General features: G+C 31.2%; 3 protein-coding genes across 3 annotated transcripts; all 3 read left to right on the forward strand.

Moving 5' to 3' along the window:
- The first annotated feature begins 84 nt into the window (after positions 1–84).
- LOC132718946 (uncharacterized) lies at positions 85–7179 on the forward strand. Its single transcript, XM_060702658.1, has 6 exons — positions 85–282; positions 1525–1647; positions 1978–2126; positions 4222–4343; positions 5637–5737; positions 6968–7179. Exons 1-6 carry the CDS (start codon positions 207–209, stop codon positions 7177–7179), a joined length of 783 nt encoding a protein of 260 aa, XP_060558641.1. The 5' UTR covers positions 85–206.
- An 836-nt stretch (positions 7180–8015) lies between these two features.
- LOC132718943 (uncharacterized) lies at positions 8016–10844 on the forward strand. The gene is made up of 4 exons (XM_060702654.1): positions 8016–8094; positions 8786–8890; positions 10316–10510; positions 10740–10844. Exons 2-4 carry the CDS (start codon positions 8837–8839, stop codon positions 10842–10844), a joined length of 354 nt encoding a protein of 117 aa, XP_060558637.1. The 5' UTR covers positions 8016–8094; positions 8786–8836.
- Positions 10845–11591: 747 nt separating this feature from the next.
- Positions 11592–17813, forward strand: LOC132718944 (glutamate receptor ionotropic, delta-1-like). Its single transcript, XM_060702656.1, has 7 exons — positions 11592–11609; positions 13704–13881; positions 14348–14506; positions 15140–15360; positions 15634–15766; positions 16607–16739; positions 17459–17813. Exons 2-7 carry the CDS (start codon positions 13713–13715, stop codon positions 17679–17681), a joined length of 1038 nt encoding a protein of 345 aa, XP_060558639.1. The 5' UTR covers positions 11592–11609; positions 13704–13712; the 3' UTR covers positions 17682–17813.
- The last annotated feature ends 1678 nt before the right edge of the window (positions 17814–19491 follow it).

Below are 19491 nucleotides of genomic sequence, written 5' to 3' on the forward strand. Positions count from 1 at the left end.
TCGTGTCACATCTATTGGTTATTGATGCCTTAAAGCTTTTAAAATGTATAATAACAAACATCAACAGTGCAAAGCACACAACATACCGCGACACTGTCTATTACGAAATGTAAATTGGAATGCGCTAGTCTTGAATTATCGGGAAAATATGGTTACACAGAGACTGCATTTAAAGAATCTTATTCATGTGAAGATAATAAATTATCATGTTATTGAAATGTTATCCCTTAATTGCAGTTTTACAGCTTGTTTGGATTTACAATCTGGATTGCATAACGATAGGTAGGTTAAACTTTGCCGATAATATACGTAATTAAAAAGTTCTTTTTTTCCCGAAGGTTTTGAATTGATCGATTAAACATTACAGTGGTAATTGTCTTCTTTCGTGTGCTTTGCAAATTTATCTGATTGATTACAATACATGTTTTATGAATCAAGTCTTTCAATGATTTGCAAGTTTGTTTGGCCGTGATAGACGACCTTTGAAATGTAAAAATTGAACAAGGCATTTTGATTTTTGGAATCAAGTACATATAACTGCTGAAGATCATAAAAGTTGACCATGTTTTTCTCATAATTATGATTTTTTTCTTTTCTGGGGTTTTATGTCGCACCAGTACTTTATAGATCAAAGGGCGACTTTCCTGTTTTATTGGTAAAGAAATATCTCTGGTGCTCTTCCGTGCATTATTCTGGCACGAACGGGTACCTGAGTAGAACCACCGGCGTTCCGGAAGCTAACTGGATAGCTTCCTCACATGATAGAATCCAAAGTCCCTGTCGGGATTCGAGCCCACAGCGGGGAGGAGCAAGTGGTTTCAAATCAATGACCTTAAGCACACGTTCAATGACGCCCCTATATAATCGGTATTTACTAGAGTATGAACATAGACTTAATTAAGGTTGATAGATAGAATTTGAAAAAAAGATAATCGAGAATTTATAAATATATCTAAGCTTATAACATATAACATTATCGACGAGCACTGTTCCTGAGATTGCAAATACGTACAAATCTTAAGCAATATCTGACATGGTCTGAATAAGCACTTTCTATCTTAATAACTTTGCATGGCCTAGTGGTTAACGTGTCGAACTAATAATCTAATGATCGCTAATCGCATGGATTCAGACTCTGTAAGGAGCAAGTCGTTGTTTCCTTGAGCAAGAAACTTTGCGCTCATTGCTCAGTTCTGGTTGGTTTCAGGAACGGATTTGAAAGTGTGTCTATAAGTAGGCCTATAGCTTCCTTCACAATGAAACTAGTATACATGCTGTATAAACCAACTTTGCTAGGCAAAGTCTAAATGTATCTCAAAAGGGATATGGACTTTACTTAGCTTTCAAGCAAGTTTTTTAAAATACCGGTGGTAAATTCCAAGGTACTCGTTAATGTCTAAAAAAACACACGGGGGAAAACCCGAGGTTTTCAAACACAAGAAGTATCCTATGTTCTGGCACTATTGGTGTAACTTGAATAATAGGTAAGAACAGGTATTGAATCAGCTATAACATATACTTCAGGATTAATAACTAAAGGGACAGAAGGTGTTCACGCCGAGAACGACATATCTTACTTCGGAATAAACATATCTCTTCTTATTTACAAAACTGACACCTTAGAAATCTATGATGTTTTGAGAGCAGGTAAGAATTTTTAAAGACATGGACATAAAATGTATGGGTAAAAGTGTAATTTTCTTATGTATACCGTATCTAGTTTAAGTTTGTATAAAGCAGAATAAAAGACTAATCAGATTCAAATTTCTGCTTTTTTAAGTAACTATTTAGTAACATTTATTGATTGACGTCTGCAGTAAATTGTTATTGTTTAATGAAAAATAATATAACTGATCAATTATTCTATAAATATAATACTAGTATATACATGGTAGTTCATAGTATTAGAAATTATCATAAAGCGTTATTTTAAGTTACTCTTCCGAACCTAACAACGTACTGTTTTTTTTTTTTCAGTACGAACGCTTGATCATGACAATGGCACTGACGTCATTATTCTGTTCGATTATGACGTATCATTACTTCGTGCACCTGACGTTTTGAGGACAAAAAACAAACAACTAATCATATGGGGAGCACGGAAACTTGACAGTATTCAAACAAATGTAAACCTGGATTTTCATTTTTCATTTGATACACTAGTACATTCAAGACAAGTCCAAAATCTTTATTTTCTCACTCTATTTATAGGTAATATTTAAATCAATATTGTTATTACATGAAATTATTTATTCTCCGTTAATACAATAACTCTAAAAGACATTATATTTAATAAATGAATTTGTTTCATCTTCATTTAATATTGTATTTATTGATTTCTCTACCATAGGTCTGAATGTCATATTTAATAAATGATTTTTTCCCATTAATTATTGTTTGAAATGCAATACTTATACATGTTTCTAAAATGTCCATAATTCATTTTTTTCTATTACAAAATTATGTTTGAATCAATTCGATAATAAACTATTTCATGTGTTGTGATAATATAGCTCTGCAAACTAAAACATATTTATGGAATGAATTTGCGTCTTTTCATAAGATAATATTACTAATGCATTATCTTCTTCAAAAATCAGGTTTAAAGTTTTACATTTACAAATGTTATTATTTGTTACGTATATTATGGTTTCAAAAGGTTTCAAAATTTATTGGCTATCGACATGTAAAATGTCTTTGGCCATATTTACAATAAACATATATGGCAAAGACAGACATATTGTATAATATATACAAAAGCATACAAACATCATATAAAGTATTACAAAAATTAATATTTCAAACATTTAAGAAACAGTAATATTTTCCAGGGTATTGTTTCTTAACGTAAAAGCATCTTTAATGTATTTAGCAATATTACATATTTTTTTCTTGTTCTTAGTTGACATATAACTATTAAAAATATTCTTATTAGGCCAAGATACATTACAATGATATTTAATTCTAAGATTTCTATATCTACTACAACAAAACATTAAATGATATTCATTTTCAATTACATTTTGGTTGCACATTTTACACAATCGGTTTTCTCTAACTATGTCACTATAACGACCTGTTTCAATTTCTAAATTGTGCGAGCTTAATCTAAAACGAGCTAAACAGTTTCTAAGAGCGTCATTTTCAATTACATTAAGATAGTTTTCAAATTTAAACTTTTTTTTGAAATTACAATAATATTCAAGTTTAGGCATAGATCGTATTGATGCTGACCAATCTTGTAAAAATTGATCGCGTAAACGATTCTTAAACATTGGTAAATATTTACAACTGTCATCAAAGTTAAATCGTATATGAGCAAATCCAAGATGATCAATAATAGAATGTATACGAGAAGCCCAGCAGATATTAATATTGTGGTCAATAAGATCTCTATACATAACATAAATGGGAGAAGAAACATTTTTCATAATTTTTAGCCAAAAATTTAAAGATCGTTCTTTACAGTTAACAGATAACGGTAATCTACCCAGTTCTCCCAGTACCGCATAGTTAGGGGTTTGTTGTTTTACACCTAGAACATGCTTACAAAATCTGATATGTAATTTGTCCACTTCTTTATAGTTATATACCCCCCAAATCTCTGAACCATATAAAAGTATTGGCACCACCATTGTATCAAATAATAATAATTTAGTTTTAACATCAAATTTCACTTTGTCAAATAGAAGCATCAGATTGTGGTATGCTCTTAATGCTTGATCATGATTATGAATCATCCATCATGTAGATATTGATCAAGAAATTTTACTTCTATGTAATTACAATTTTTATATCTTTTATTGTACATTGGTACATTGGACAGATAAAATGATCATATTGTCCTTAAATTGGTTCAATATTTTATTGTAAAGTCCTCACCAATACCTTTATTTACATGTGTCCTTTGTTAATTAATGATTGTTTTTACTTGATTTTTAAACGTTTTTATTCCCTTTTTATACAGTTTTTCACTTATTATAAAATTCAGTATTCCAAGAACAAACTCAAATATATTTATTATAGGCGGTAAATACTTCATCATTTTCAATGGCCCTCTAGTCAATAATTGTATAATACATGTATTCAAAGAAATGGTATTACTAAAGAAATACAAAACAACTTATTTCTCAATTTCTGTTTAAAAGCAATACAAACATAATGAATATTTTTATTTGACAATGCATATAATGGAATGATGAAAAATTAAAAACATTTCAGACTTCCAAGAAAAGTAAAATTTATATAGACCCTGAAAATATATGTGGAACTGAAAATATACCCGCTCTCAATCATGAAGACCATCATTGCAATAAGGACCTAATGACGCCACGAGAACAAAGGTAAATAATCAATTCTAGACGCTGATCCACCATTAAAATTGTTTGCAAAGCACTCGTCGTGCAAATGGTTTTGAATATAGTTAACCGACTTAGCAGATGAGCATTATTATCTAAAAATGGGTTTTTAATAGTGACAAAAATGTAATAAAAGTAATTCAATTTTCTATTTTAATTATACTTTACACAAAGCAAGTAAAAATGCTTTAAAATAGTTCTGATGGTAAAGTAGGTATACATTAGTTATCGTTGTATAATAATTTGCATGAAGCCACAATTGTATTTTATATTCCATTAAGTAATTGGGAAAAAATCCATCAATAAATGTTCAATTCCATATAAAATATTTACGAATTCTAATCCTACACTTACATCAATATTTATGAATTCTCAAGCGTTTTCGAATCATTTGAATAAAGCAATTGCAGAGAAGCGGTTAATACACAATAGCTTTTTGAAAAGCCGGCAAAGACAAAAGACTGGCTGAATGCACGATCAGACTTTTTACGACAGATATCAAAAATTTATGGATACATTTGAACTAGTATCAATCCAAATAGTTATACTTTTCATTTGTTTTTTTATTAAGTCAGTTCGGTTATAACTGAGAATTTCCACAAATCAATATTTTGTACTTAATTTTGTGGAATGCCTGTCCTTTACACTGACCTTTTATTTATTTATCAAGAACAAAGGAGTATAGAATTCTTTTGTAGACGCGACTTTTTTCCCCCCTCATTTACAGACCCAATCAAACCGATTCTGCAATTGTGAATGCTTCAGAGGGATCACCCTTCTTCAAGATTTTTATGGAAGTATCAATATGGGAAACAATTCATTAAAAATGAATTAAAGAACTGAAGTATGTATAGAGCAGACTGTTTATAAACGCAAGCAGTGTTTTATATAAAAAAACAAACAAAAGCTTTGAAAACTGATTATTTTACTCTGCAGACCTAATAAAAAATTCCAAAAAAATGTCTTCAAAACATTCTTAACTGCAGAAACAATTCTTAGCTTGCAAAATGTCAGTAGGTCCTTGTGCGTTGAAGTCTATCTGGGTAATCCTTGGCAAACCATATGTCCAACCCGCAATGATCATTTTGCACGTGGTCTTGGTTTTTTAAAAGATACTAGTGTGTATATGTGCCATAATTATATCTCTATTTATAAATTTGTCCTATTTTTGCACTCATCTTAGCATTCAAATAATTATTACAAAGATACTTTATCAATTATATTGAGTGAAACATTTCTTTTGCAAATACATTAATGTATTTTGCTTTATTTCTCTAGGGACGAAATGCTGCTATCAATTCTAGGTCCACAAACAATGACCATTTTAGTAAAACGTTTGCAGTGGAATAAAGTATTCATTTTGTACGAGAAGGCAACGGGTAATATGTTTAGACGATGTTCTGAATGTTTATCACTTAATAATGAATGTAGATTAATAGTAAATGGCTCAAGCCATTGTAATAATAATAATAATAACTTATGTCTTGATTCTTTTTCTTAGCTATATAAAAACATTATTTTATTTAACCCATTATTGCATGAGCAATTTGTGAAAAAATGCTGTTTTCATAGATAAGTCTCATGTTACAAGTTCAAATTGCAATGAAACTATAAAAAATGCTTCAATATTCATCAAACTTGGCCCATATATTGACTGGACCTTAGCCTTTGTGACAGCATGCTCAATCATAAATTTCCTGTTAGCATGGCAACAAGGGGACATCTCAAAATTGCCAAAAATCACTATTTCAAAGTGCTGCAACTTCTAAATGGATTGAGATAGATCGACCGGAGACCAATTTAAACCTCTCTTAAGTCCAAATTCTTCTTGGCGATGAGGGACCTACTGGCCCCTTCAAACTCATAAGAATACGGGGGCACATCACCCCCTCTGGCACCCCCGTGATGTATCTTTTAGAAAGAGGATGGCGTCGAAAAAGTTATCCACTTTTTAAAACAACATATCTCAAACAAAAACAAGTGTTTGGGTCTATATAGGGCTTTGAGGCCTCAAGGGGGGGGGGGGGGGGCTGAAAAGGCTGGAAAAAAGCGGTCAATATGAAGTATTGGGTTCATTAACAGGAAATGAAGAAAGTATTTGAATAAACCATAATCGATTTTCCGTGTTAAAACATTGCCCTTCGCATTATTTTGAATAGAAAAAATGTTGTTTTGCGGCATTTTTTCATTAATAAGCAAAAGAAGACGATAATTTTCTTTATTTTGCATTGTTGTACAAAATGAATAATCACAAATAAGTTGAGAAATATATATGATGTGACACAATGTAAAAATAATAAAAATAAAGATAATTACAACATCTGGAAGAAATATCCATCTGATTATGATGTCATTATAGTCAAATTGTTATTTATGACGTCATATAATTAATAAGCATTTCGATCTATAGGCGCTAACAATTTATGAAAAAAGTGAAACCAAACCTGCGTTTTATTTTAGTTAAACTATAATAATAATAAAACAGTTTGGTAATAATAATAATAATAATAATAATAATAATAATAATGATTATTTAAAAAAACAACAACAAAAAACCGAAAGAGTGGAATTGAATATTTTACAAAGAATTATTTATTTTACATTTGTAGAAATGGAAACGTCAGATCTTGTCGGATTGTTATCCAAAGAGAAAATTCTTCTGTCTTTATTTGAAGTGAACCATGAAACATCCGTGCATGATCTATTGTTTAGAATTTACCAAACAAAGGAACACCACAACGATGAAATCAAGGTTGTAGTAGTCTGTCGACTGTCATGCGCTCGTAACATATTAAAACAGGTATCAAATCAATATACTTGATATTTGATTTGCAGCGCTAACGATTCATTGAAGATAAATTCAGAAAATTGATATACAATTAACTGCACAATTACGTAATTAAAATGTTCCAAAGCGTATTATATAAATATATATCGAGTCTTATAGATTGTCATTTTGGAATTGCAATGAAGCTTTATGTATTTATTATAATTGTATAAATGTAAAAACTAGATCTAGATATAAACAATAAAAATTGACATGCTACCTTCTTCGGCCTTTTCTGTCCGAAAAAAAGAAAAAGATACCACGCCACCCAGTTTCTTAATAGGTGTCAAAATTGACTCATGAATATTTGACCAACCAACGGGCTTGTTATAAATACCCGTTTTTGAATGGAATAAAGAGTTCAACTTAAAGAGATTGAACTGTATATAATATATTCAAAATATCTTTAAGAAACCTCATTAGAAAATAGAAATGCATTATTTGAAGTAATGGAAATAAGCAAATGAAATATAACATACTCGTATCTAATGTTATGCGAGGCACCTTTGCCAAAAATAACGTCGTCATTTATCAATTTTGCAATTGGTAATTGCTTACTGTGCAATTTTGTTATTCTATGTTGTTTCAATATTGTAGAATTTCAACAATTCTTTTATCGCTATGTATGTTATTTTAAGCAGCAGGGGGTTTTTTTTTAAAAAATTTATTTCGGTTTGCTACGTTTTTAAATTATTTTTTCTTAAATTCTATATTTAAGGCAAAAAGTATTTTACTTTCCCCCCCAAAAAGGATACAAAAAAACACATTTTAATTATGTTTTTCCCCCTGGGTTTTTTGGGGTTTTTCCGGGGGGGTATAAGGAGAGAAAATGCCCTCAAAGCTTGTGCTGTTAATTTAGACAACGTTGCACTAATTGCCTTCCCTGAAATCAGCGGTAACGGAACAGAGGTAAATAATCTTAAAACAACATAGGGAATGAAGCCTAATAAAAGTATCATTTATTTTTTAAAACTATTCTCGTTTCAAGGTGTTTTCAATTCTTATACTGAATATTTAAGAGTACATTTTCCTGAACCTTGTCTTTTTACTTATTACCTATTCCTGATTGATTTATACTAACTATCTTAGCTGATGTACTCAAATAAATAGAATTTTCAAAATTCTTGAGGGGAGATACTGAATTAAACAAGTTGAATAAAATTATATTATCCTGGCCTCAACTAAATCATTTGAACGAGTTGAATAAAATTATATTATGGGAGCCAAATTGTTATTTTATTCGACGAGTTCAATAAATTCAGTAATGTTCAGTAATAAACCAACATGAATATACATGAATATGCATGAAACTGTTTTTAGATTTCCCCTAAGTCACGAATATATTAATATATAACGTGTGCAGTATGTATGTACGAATTTAAATTAGAACTAAAGTATTGCTTATGCTTTCGAAATACTGCATTAAATTTCTATAATCGGTGCATTCTTTTTTCAGATTGTCGCAAATACAAGATATTTACATTTTTAAATGAGTTTTACCAGACTTATATATGCTGCTTCGTAGGCTTTGATCGCCTGCAATATGATGCTTAATTATAAACCAAAACGATATCTCTATATTAAAAGTTATCTATTCCAGGTATTCTATAATTCTCTACAATCAATAATACTGGACATACTACGTGAGGAAATGACGTGCAGTAATATCGAGATTACACAGGCTGTTGTAGCTAAACTCAAGGCAGTAATTACATTTTTACTTTCACCTAACATTGTATATATTGTTAAAGTGACATTATGCTCCTTTCACTTTCATTGTCAAGTCGAACTGAATTGACTATATATAACTTTGTACCTTGTTGTCAATTTAAGCTGAACTTTATATCGTATTTCAAAAGAGTGACACATTTAATGGTGATTTGGGGCCTCCAGCTTGATTAATGAAAATGTATAGAATGAAATATTTTGGGGGGGGGTTTTTTTTGATATGCCTGAAATATCACAAAGACTGTCCCACTCTTTTTATAAATTGAATGTTACATGTATTTTTCTATAGATATTTACAGAAATATCATTGGGTCGTGTGAGTTATATATCATTCATGCGAAGTGGATTATAAATTTGAAATGAAATGAATTATGGCACAAAAATTGAAACCCATTTTGACGTTCACCTGCTCACTTACTATATATCATTTGGATGGATATAATGTCATTTTGACTTTTAAATTATCAATATCACAATATCAATGAAATAGTTATAACTGAAAGCATCGAGACAAAGCAGCGTGTATAAAATTGACTAATCGACTACAGTGTTAAGTTTTTAGATATCGATTTTGTTTGATTTCTGAATCAATATTGTGAAACAATTAGATAGAAATTATTTATTCAACGTGATCTTGTTACAATATTTAATTCATTATCCTTTATTTTTTTGTTATCTTATACATGTATTATAATAAAGTTTGAACACCTATGCATAAACAAGACATTTTGACAAACATATTGAAAATGTCACATAAAAAACAATCCCTTTTTTCACAAATTTAGGGTTTTGTTTGGTTGAGGTTAATTTTATGAAAAGAGTAGAAACTTTCAAATTTCATATAATTGGTAACTGTTAATTTGATGGAAGTGTTTGGATTTTTTAAATTCGAGCAAATTATTTTGCTTGATTTTTATAAATTGACAAAACACACTTGAACCGTATGTTTGCTGGTTTGGTCTGTAAAAATTTTAGAGAACATAGTTTTATGAATGTCAATTTTAAAACATAGCCAAAGATTTATTGAAATGTTTTAACATTTCAAAGATAATCTTTTTCACGGGATCGTATATCTTTTATATTAAATTATAGTGAAATTAAATGCTAGAGATTGGGGCTTTATTACAAATGGTGATTTTGGCCCCCCCCCCCAAAATAATTTAAATGAAAAAAAAAAATGTTTTTTATACTACTTTAATTATAAAAAAGATTGCCCCACTCCTTTTTAGCAATACAGACAACTCCGTTGATCTTTTATTAAATTTTCATAGTAGAATATAAAATTTAACACACTTATGGCAAAGTGCTATTTTTAATTATAACCTGTTCACTGACCATTTACACTGGGCATAATGTCACTGTAAGAAATGCCTTTAAAAATGTTTTTTTTTTTGTACTGCAGATGGCATCAACATGGCGTCCGGGCAAGCAATGTCTTGCATATAACATTGGTACATTAATGTACACAACGTCTGGGAGGAGTTTTAGTTCGGTTGGCTATGTTGAAATAAATGGAAACGTTGTAGTAACGGCGGATATATTTCCGAACTCGAAATTTGGATACAACAAGCGTCATTTCAAGATTTCAACCTTACCGGTAACGTTAAAAATTGTCCTTTAACCAAAAACAATAAAAAAAAAATAAAAAAAAAAATAAACACCTGAGTGTTACGTTTTAATATAGAATTTTACGTAGTCTTGGATTCACGAATCAAAAGAGGGTATCGTTCAATTACAATTTACATATGTTTTTAAAACTAATAAAAGTTCAATAGTTTCAAACACACTACTTTTTTTAAACGTTTTTTATTCCCATTTTTATACAGTATTCTCCGTTTATCATCAAGAAAATTAGAAATGGAACACACTATTATACTGGACTTTGCATGGATCTTTTAACAGAACTTTCAAACAAACTAAACTTCACGTGAGTACTAACCTTTCCTTTTTTCTTTCCTATTTTTTTTTCCCCCTTCGGTCCCAAATTTTTTTATTTTATCACACGATAAAGGGGAGTTGTTGAATTGGGGAGGAAAGCATTGGCTCTGTTGCTAAGCTTCATGGCTGCAGACTTGAAAACCCTTATCATAACTACTATATATATTAATCTTGTATGACATTGAATCATTTCAGGTTATTATCAAATAAGTTATCCAGGTGGAGTTTAATGTTGATATCCCAAAGCTCGCTAGTAATTGAAATAATACACCGCTTCAAACCCACGGAAATTGACATCTACGACAAATATACAGATAGAATTACATTTGACGGGTCATGGTCATGACATGCTTTTGTTTAGGAAATACAACAAATTGCAAGTTAGAAGAAAATCGTACAAATGTAAATGGGTTTTTGGGGGGGGGGGGGCCCCCCTTTTTTTTTTTTCCCCCCCCCCCCCGCCCCCCGCCCCCCCCGATGGTAATTTATAATAAACTGTTTTAAATAAAACTGGTTTTTATGCCCAACAAATAAAAGACCCCATTGGGACTATTCAAAAGGGTACTGTAAATCATCTTTTAAATAACCCAAGCGTATTAAATATTTGGGTTTGTCATGAATAAATCAAATAGACATTATTTTTTTAAATCCCTTTTGATATACATTAACAAAACCATCGGACGGCAAATGGGGAAGTACCAGCGCAAGAAAACTTATCTTTTTTAAACGGTTCCCTGGTTGGTCAACTTCAACGAGAGGTGTGTCTTAACTTTTAATAAACAATTGGGCCAAATATGTGGCGGCAAAATGGCCGAGTGGTTTTAACGCGTTTCGGACTATTTAATCTAATGATCGCTAGCCCGCATGAGTTTCAAACCCTGTCAAGGGGGCAAGTCGGTTGTTTCATTGAGCCCAAGAAACTTTTTACACACATTTTGGGCCCCTCGCCCCCAAGTACTGGTTTTTGGATAGGAACGGATTCGAAAGTGTTTCTTAAGCTGCAATGGCCGAAGTGGTTTAACGCGTCCGGACTAGTAAATCTAATGTGCCTCTAGCCGCAATGAGTTCAAAACCCTGTTCAGGGGCAAGTCGTTGGTTTTCATTTGAGCAAATTTTAAACACACATTGCTCAGTACATGGTTGGTTCCAGGAAGGATTCGAAAAGTGTGGTCCTATAAAGCTTAATAGCTTCCTACACAAGCGAACTAAAATAATTAACCAAATAAATACTAACTTAAGTTAATAAGATGCAAGTTTAGTGTAAGGGGACATGAAGGAGGAATGCAACTTTATTCCATTACCCCTCATTCTAACAAGACTCATCAAACCGAAACCGTAATTTTCATGTACTTTTTGGTTTTTTTTTGATTAATTTCTTTTCCCAGGAATCCCTTTTAAAATTTCCCATACTTCACAACACAGGTTTCAAGTGCTTTTGTTACAAACTGAAAAAAGTTAACCCCCCCCCCGTACTTCATTCAGTGTTGATTTTTTTTCCCGGGGTTTTGGGGGTGTTAAATGTTTGGGGAATTGTGGGGGGGGGGTTTTTACTTTAAATTAAACATTCCTTATGTCGACTCAAACAAAACGGTCTGCTTTTAATGAAATTTTGGTTTTTGTTTCCCCCCATGCTTCAAAACCAGCAAGGGGTCAAGTGCTCTTAAAGCTTTTAAAAGGGTTGCCCCAAAACATTTTTTTTTTTTCCCCTGCCCCTTCGGGTTTCATTGATGATTAAATAGGTTGGTACTATTTTGTTAGGGACCGTTTATTCAATTAATTTATTATACTTATGTCTTCTTTGTTTTACTATTTATTAAAACCTTTAAAGATGTAATTTCAACAGGACTGTTATTGTTTTTGAATTGAACAGATTACCTAACTAGCTATTAGTAGACACCATTTAGACAATTATAATTATCATACAATTTCATGTAATCACTAAATATTGTTTAATCACCGTGTAATAATAAGATATACGCGTACGTCTCTTTTCTTTGTAATATTTTTATTCTAAAGTTGAAAAAGTAAAAACCATATACCGGACAAATATGTTATTTCCTGAATAAATAAGTTGACCGTTGAGATGAAATTACTGCTATTAAAAGTCATTAATTTCTTGACAAAATCACCATTGAAAATACTTGAATTATTAGAGAAGTGATTACTTGAAATTGATAAAATAATTGATTATGACTGATATCACATTCACATCAATCTGAATTATTAAAGATCCTGTATGTTGTAATTAAGGCTGTTACCACACTTAAGTGCAATTCTATATATGTATATAATTATGCTAAATTTTCAAACATCGAAAAATATGTAAAATATGTACTGCAAATTATATGTAATCATTAAAATATGTGCATTCATTTCTTATTGAAAAAATTGACTTAGACTTTACAGAAAATATTTAAATAACCTCCCTTTATTAACATACAATGTAAATTCGGTAATATGTTTACAAAACATGCTTTTTGCAACTTACAATTTTGATAAATCTTCATTGAGCATTATATTTATGATATAAAACCATAACAAATGAGTTACAGGATCTTTAAGAAGCGCTAAAAAGATCCTGATAAATTTATATTTGAGCCGCGTCACGACAAAACCAACATAATGGGTTTGCGACCAGCATGGATCCAGACCAGCCTGCGCATCCGCGCAGTCGCGCATCCGCGCAGTCTGATCAGGATCCATGCTGTTTGCTATAAGTTTCTCTACTTGTTATAGAGTTTGTAAGCGAACAGCATGGATCCTCATCAGACTGCGCGGATGCGCAGGCTGGTCTGGATCCATGCTGGTCGCAAAACCCATTATGTTGTGACGTGGCTCATTTTTTATTTCAGGAGGTTGACATGGTTTTGGGAGCATTGGCAACAGCATATGATCGTAGTCAGATCATGGACTTTAGTTATCCATTCTTTTATGAATTTTTGAGTGTTCTAGTTAAAAAGCCGGATATTATTGCATCAAAGTGGAAGACGTTAATAGATCCATTTAAGTGGGAAGTCCTAGTTTACATTGGTACATGTTTTCTTCAATAAATAAAACAAAATTAAAGCGCTCATTTAACAAAAATCCAGCGCAAGGTAAAAAGTGCAATAATGCATAAGAAAAAATGAAATTCAAAATCAAGAACAAGGTTTAAAGGTTTATTTCTAAGGAAGTTAATTAAAAGCTAATTTAAAGAGTGATTGTCAGCAGCTATGTTTATTCGAAAGGCAAGACTGATGAAGTTTCTTGTAACATAAGGAATTGTTTAAAATGGATATCTTTAATGAACAAACGCATGAATTGTTGATTAAAAATGTTATTGATACATTGCACTTGCAAATTAAATACATGTAGTGTTTACCTCAATTAAAGATTTTTTTCAATCTAGTAAGTAATCATCACCATCTATAGAGAAAACATTTCTTTATAATCGGTTTAAAAACCCCACAATGACATAATAGCAAATTTGTTTACCGTAATCTTTTATTTTTTGTAGGTATATCCTTACCATTAATGACAATTCTTGTATTTCTCATTGAGAAGTACAATCCATTCTATGACATACCTGAACATTCTGCAGATCGGGACAGAAATGGGGGTCTCCATAGATTGCAAAACTCAGTGTGGTACATGTATGGTGCTTTGCTATGCCAAGGTTAGATGCCGATTCTTCATTCAAGTATTTAGAAATACTATCACAATGTTCAGACAAATTGTAACAAGGAACAACGTCAAAACATTATGGTTTACATATCAGAAAAATGTCGACTAGAATCGTCACTTTTCAGTTATTATATAATTTGATCACTTATTGCCTTCAATAACTTCGAGACATTGAAAACTTTGAAGCTTTATGAAGTCAAATCAATGCTCGTTCATATACATTTACAAAAGAATAATAGTAAACCTCTTTCAAAACATGATGAAACACGAGCAAAGACATCGAAAATCTATGTTAAAACTACTGGAAGCCAAGTATTAGGTTCAATTTCTTGTCAAACATGGTTATGACATTTCATCCTTGTACAGTTTTGTTGTCGTATAATCATCTTGAACTATTGTTCTAAAACAAGCTGGAACTATACTTCATCAATTACAGCAATAGGCTTTTCATTAGCGTGCATTACAAAGATAACGTCAAAAATTGTTGTATTTATGGTTCAATATTTGAAAAGGGGTCTGTAAAGATAAAGACTATCCTTATATTATTTTAAACGCAATACTGTTGATTCAAATAAAGTAATCAGCTATGTGTTATTTAGATAAATGTATTTTGAAATATTTTCAGGCGGCGTACATTTACCGGACTCAACCGCTGGACGAACATTAGTGAGTTCGTGGTGGCTGTTTTGTATCATAATTGTTGGAATATATTCAGGCAACCTTATTGCTTATCTTACAGTCACAAAAGAAAAACTTCCTTTCCAAACACTTGATGGTTTGATCAGATCAAAAGGAACATACAAATGGGGGACCGTAGGCGATTCTTATTTTTCTACTGTGTTTCTGGTACGAGATTTCACATATCGGCGTTTACATTTTGATTTTAGATATATATAGTTTTACATTGTTATCATTTTATGCGGAAAGTAATTGTGGTGATAATGAATAATTTAGAAGACATAAACGGACTGGTTTCCGTATTCTTATTAATGATTTGTTTTATAAAAAGATAAATATTTGCATTTTTAACGTTACATACGACACTGACAAGGGTTATTTATTTCAAGTTTTAGAAAAGACAATTCACAGAAAGAGATTAAGGTTCATCTTTTATTTTAGAAAGGTACTCATCCGAAGTATAAAGCAATTGGAGATGGAATGAGGGAATTTAATAAAACAGATCGAGAAGTTTTGAATCCGTACACAAATATTCATATTAGAAAAGTAAAGAAAGGAAAATACGCATGGATAGGTAACCATTTCATTCTTCTTTTCTTTTGGGGTAAGTTTCATTTAAATATTTTCAAAGCAGATTTTGATGAATTATGTGGTGTATGCCCATAGTTCTAAGATTAGCTGAGACTTTCCAAGTTTAGACAGTATCTGTGTAACTTGATACTTTGTCTGGTAGGTCATATACCTTTCCTCCTTTGCATTTGTTTAACCTGTGGTCAAACATGATGCACAGTTGTCGGTAAAATCCAAAAAGCCAACGCATCTGGCACATCAGACGACAGTGTGCAAATTATTTTTGAAATCAAATTCAACCTTGAGCTACCCATTTTGTTCACTGAAGACACAACCTCAAAACATGTGCATTGTATCTCTTTAAAAAAAATCAGAAAACATGGACGGGTTGGACTATTTCTTGATTTCAGTTGTAGGACATTGTGTGCTCTTGCATTGGCTAAAGATAATGAGCCATAGAAAGCACTGGAAGAAAATATATCTTCTCATGAATGCTAATGAATTCTTCAAAAAACTTAAGTTCTTTTTTTAAAGATGTTTACGAGGTTTACTTTAAGTCTAGTTGTTCAAGTGTCAAGTGTCTTTTCCAGTGTCACTGAGCGATTCTGAAAAATATAAAATACATGTAAATATAAAAAAAACTGCAGTAGAGTTTTTTTGCTTTTTTAATTTGAACTACCAACAGATACCAAAACAAGACAAATATCTTTAGTTTTTGAATTGCATTATTTATTCTACAAAAAATTAAAAAAGATTGCAAAAGGCTAAAAAAATATACGTTTGTAATAGAAAAGGGTTAAGTTAAAGTTTATTGTAACATATTGCAAAATTTCATGATTTCCAGGCGATAAGACTTCTATTGATATAGCTATGGGAAAGGAGTGCACACTGACATCGATCAAAGAAGAATTTTTACCATTAAAATACAGTCTTGGTTTTGTGAAAGACTCACCCCATACCAACATTTTTTCTAAACAGTAAGTTGCTGTTCACTAAAGAGATTTCCGCGAAACACTGCTGTATTAAATATCTGCAATATCTTTACAATCTGATCATTGATCAATCTTAAGACACACTTTAGTTTTCTTATATTGTAATTAAGTATTATCAAGTACATTCATTTATATTCCATTTACAATGATCGTTTTATATTGCATTTATGACAACTATGTTGAAAACGTTTGTTTCAAGTTAAAAGCAAGATCAAGTTCAACTGTCTAATGGACTTTATTCATACAAAAACAATGAAAACCTCAATTGCTCTATTACTAAAAACAAATAAAATTATTGATACTTCAATAGAATACTTCAAAACCATAATAATATTTAATCTCACAGTAAGACATATATACTCGTTAAAACATTATATACAATTTAATAAGGTAGTATTTTTATTATATGAAACCATTACAGACCTGTCTTATCTCTGACTTTACGGTCACACAAGCGGATATTCTAAAACTTGAATAATCATTTACATGTTTAAGCTTGTATCAGGTAGCGTTGACGGTAGCTTGTATATACCACTGCTTCCAAGATTAACTTGTGTCTAAAGCCTTGTCAAGTATGCAATATTTGGAGACCAAGAAGGTTCCCATTTTGTATTATTTTAAGTACATTTCTGGTTTAGGTTTTGAAAAAAATATATATCTTTAAAAAATTATGAAATCATCTAATTGCTGATTTTTTTTTTCAGAATCATAAAGCTACACGAAAGTGGGTTATTGCAGATTTGGAAGAGGAAGTGGTGGCCAAAGGCGAATTTCTGCACAGGAAATACAGTTACAGAAGCCAAACCTATATCTCTGATGGATGTACAAAGTGCTTTCTATGTGTGTGTGATAGGGATTTTCTTTGGGGCAATGGCTTTCATCATAGAACTTATAATCTATAAATGCCGAACGTGGTGTAAAAAATGAAAAAGACATCAGCTGACATTTTGAAAATTTATCCCTGTTAAAGGTGTTAACTCTCAATATATTTATATCAATATGAACTAATATCAACTAGCTGGTAACAATTATTCTCTTTAGATATATTTGTCAAGACCGGGTACAAACTTTATATATGTCATACAAGCTTTAAAACGCATAAAATTTTATTTAGAACAAACGTGTTTTATGCATAAATAAAGTCATATAGACCGACGTAAAACTAAAATAAAAAGAAAAGAGAAACCTAACAAACCGCCTAACATTGCAATATTGAAAACAAATAAAGCTCGGATTGACTGAGTCTGTTCATAGACGACAAGAGATTGTCTGCAATCTGTAGTTCACCTCAACTATAATCGGTTTATGTTGCTATTTGGAATTTAGATATACCTGCAGAAGTGATATTTATGTGTTGATAACGGATCCGACGGAATCTTCAATATCATTCGACAAAATGTGGCAAACGACCCTACATAAATGGAAGTTAATTTTACCTCCTTATCTTTAACACCAAACTAGCATCAGACAAAAATATCATTCGACAAAATGTGGCAAACGACCCTACATTAATGGAAGTTGATTTGACCTCCTAATGTTAAACATCAAACGGGCGTCAGAAAAAATATCATTCGACAAAATATGACAAACGGCCCTACATTAATGGAAGTTAATTTGACCTCCTTATCTTTAACATCAAACGGGAATCAGAAAAAAACGTATCAATTTATCCAGGAAAAGATAAAAACATAATAACATTTGTACCTCAAGCTCGCTTGTTGATTTAAATATTGAGTTTCGTTGTTTTTTTCCTCTTAACAAGCAATCGATAGTCTAACTTATTTTGTCCAATCTTTCGAATTAAAAGAAATAGAAGCAATGTGTTATTTAAAATATCAAATACACTTTTCACAAAATCTGTCTTGCATTGTAAACATGATCTATTTAAATGTTGATCCATTTCGGTGAAATAACTATTTCAAAAAGTGTATTCTATTTACCCGTCTTGTTTCAAACATGTAAACGTAATAGAACTTTAAACAGTAACTTTTAGAACTTTACAGTCATGTCTGTTAAAGTATAAACGATTCTTTGTAATGATATTATGATTTCAAATCAAAATACTACACGACTATCATTTTAAAATATTTTTAAGGTAACGTTTAATTTATATAATCAACAAAATGCTTGTTGTAGCTGCCACACCTATCACATCTATCCATAATTCAAATTTCTAGTATGCCTTACTGTTAGACAAAGGGAGACCATGCGAATTAAATTTATCAAACTGTTATGCTACCATTGCATATTTGAAATGACAAACAGGCTCTTTGAAAAGAAAACAAATATTTTAGCCCTTTAACTGAAAGAAATATTTTTAAATAACTGGTATGAGTGCTGATGGGTATATTCGCGGAATTCTCCTGTCAAAAATCTTCGTACAAAAACTCGTGTACATTTATGTATTAAAAACTGTTCAGTGTAGCGTAGTCTTACAGGTGAGTTAAATATGGAAACATGACCTTAAAAAGTGTGCGACTACAGAAAGTAATTGTCGAGAAAGTTAACCAGTCGCTAAACGTTGAAACTTAAGTAATGTAAGCGTGACCAAACGTTTTCGTCGAATTGCATCAAGAACGACGAAGTGCTTTTGTTCAACGTTTCAAGTAGACTTAATTTTTCAATGTATAAAAATAAATATTAAGATATACGTCAGTCGTGAAAAACATTTTCTCGTAATGTTTTTAGTTTTTCGTTTTCTATTCAGGTTTCAGAAATATCAAATTTGTTAACTTAT

The sequence above is a fragment of the Ruditapes philippinarum genome, unplaced genomic scaffold, assembly GCF_026571515.1.
Source record: "Ruditapes philippinarum isolate M1 unplaced genomic scaffold, ASM2657151v2 ctg8456_1_1_1_1, whole genome shotgun sequence".
Taxonomy (NCBI): domain Eukaryota; kingdom Metazoa; phylum Mollusca; class Bivalvia; order Venerida; family Veneridae; genus Ruditapes; species Ruditapes philippinarum.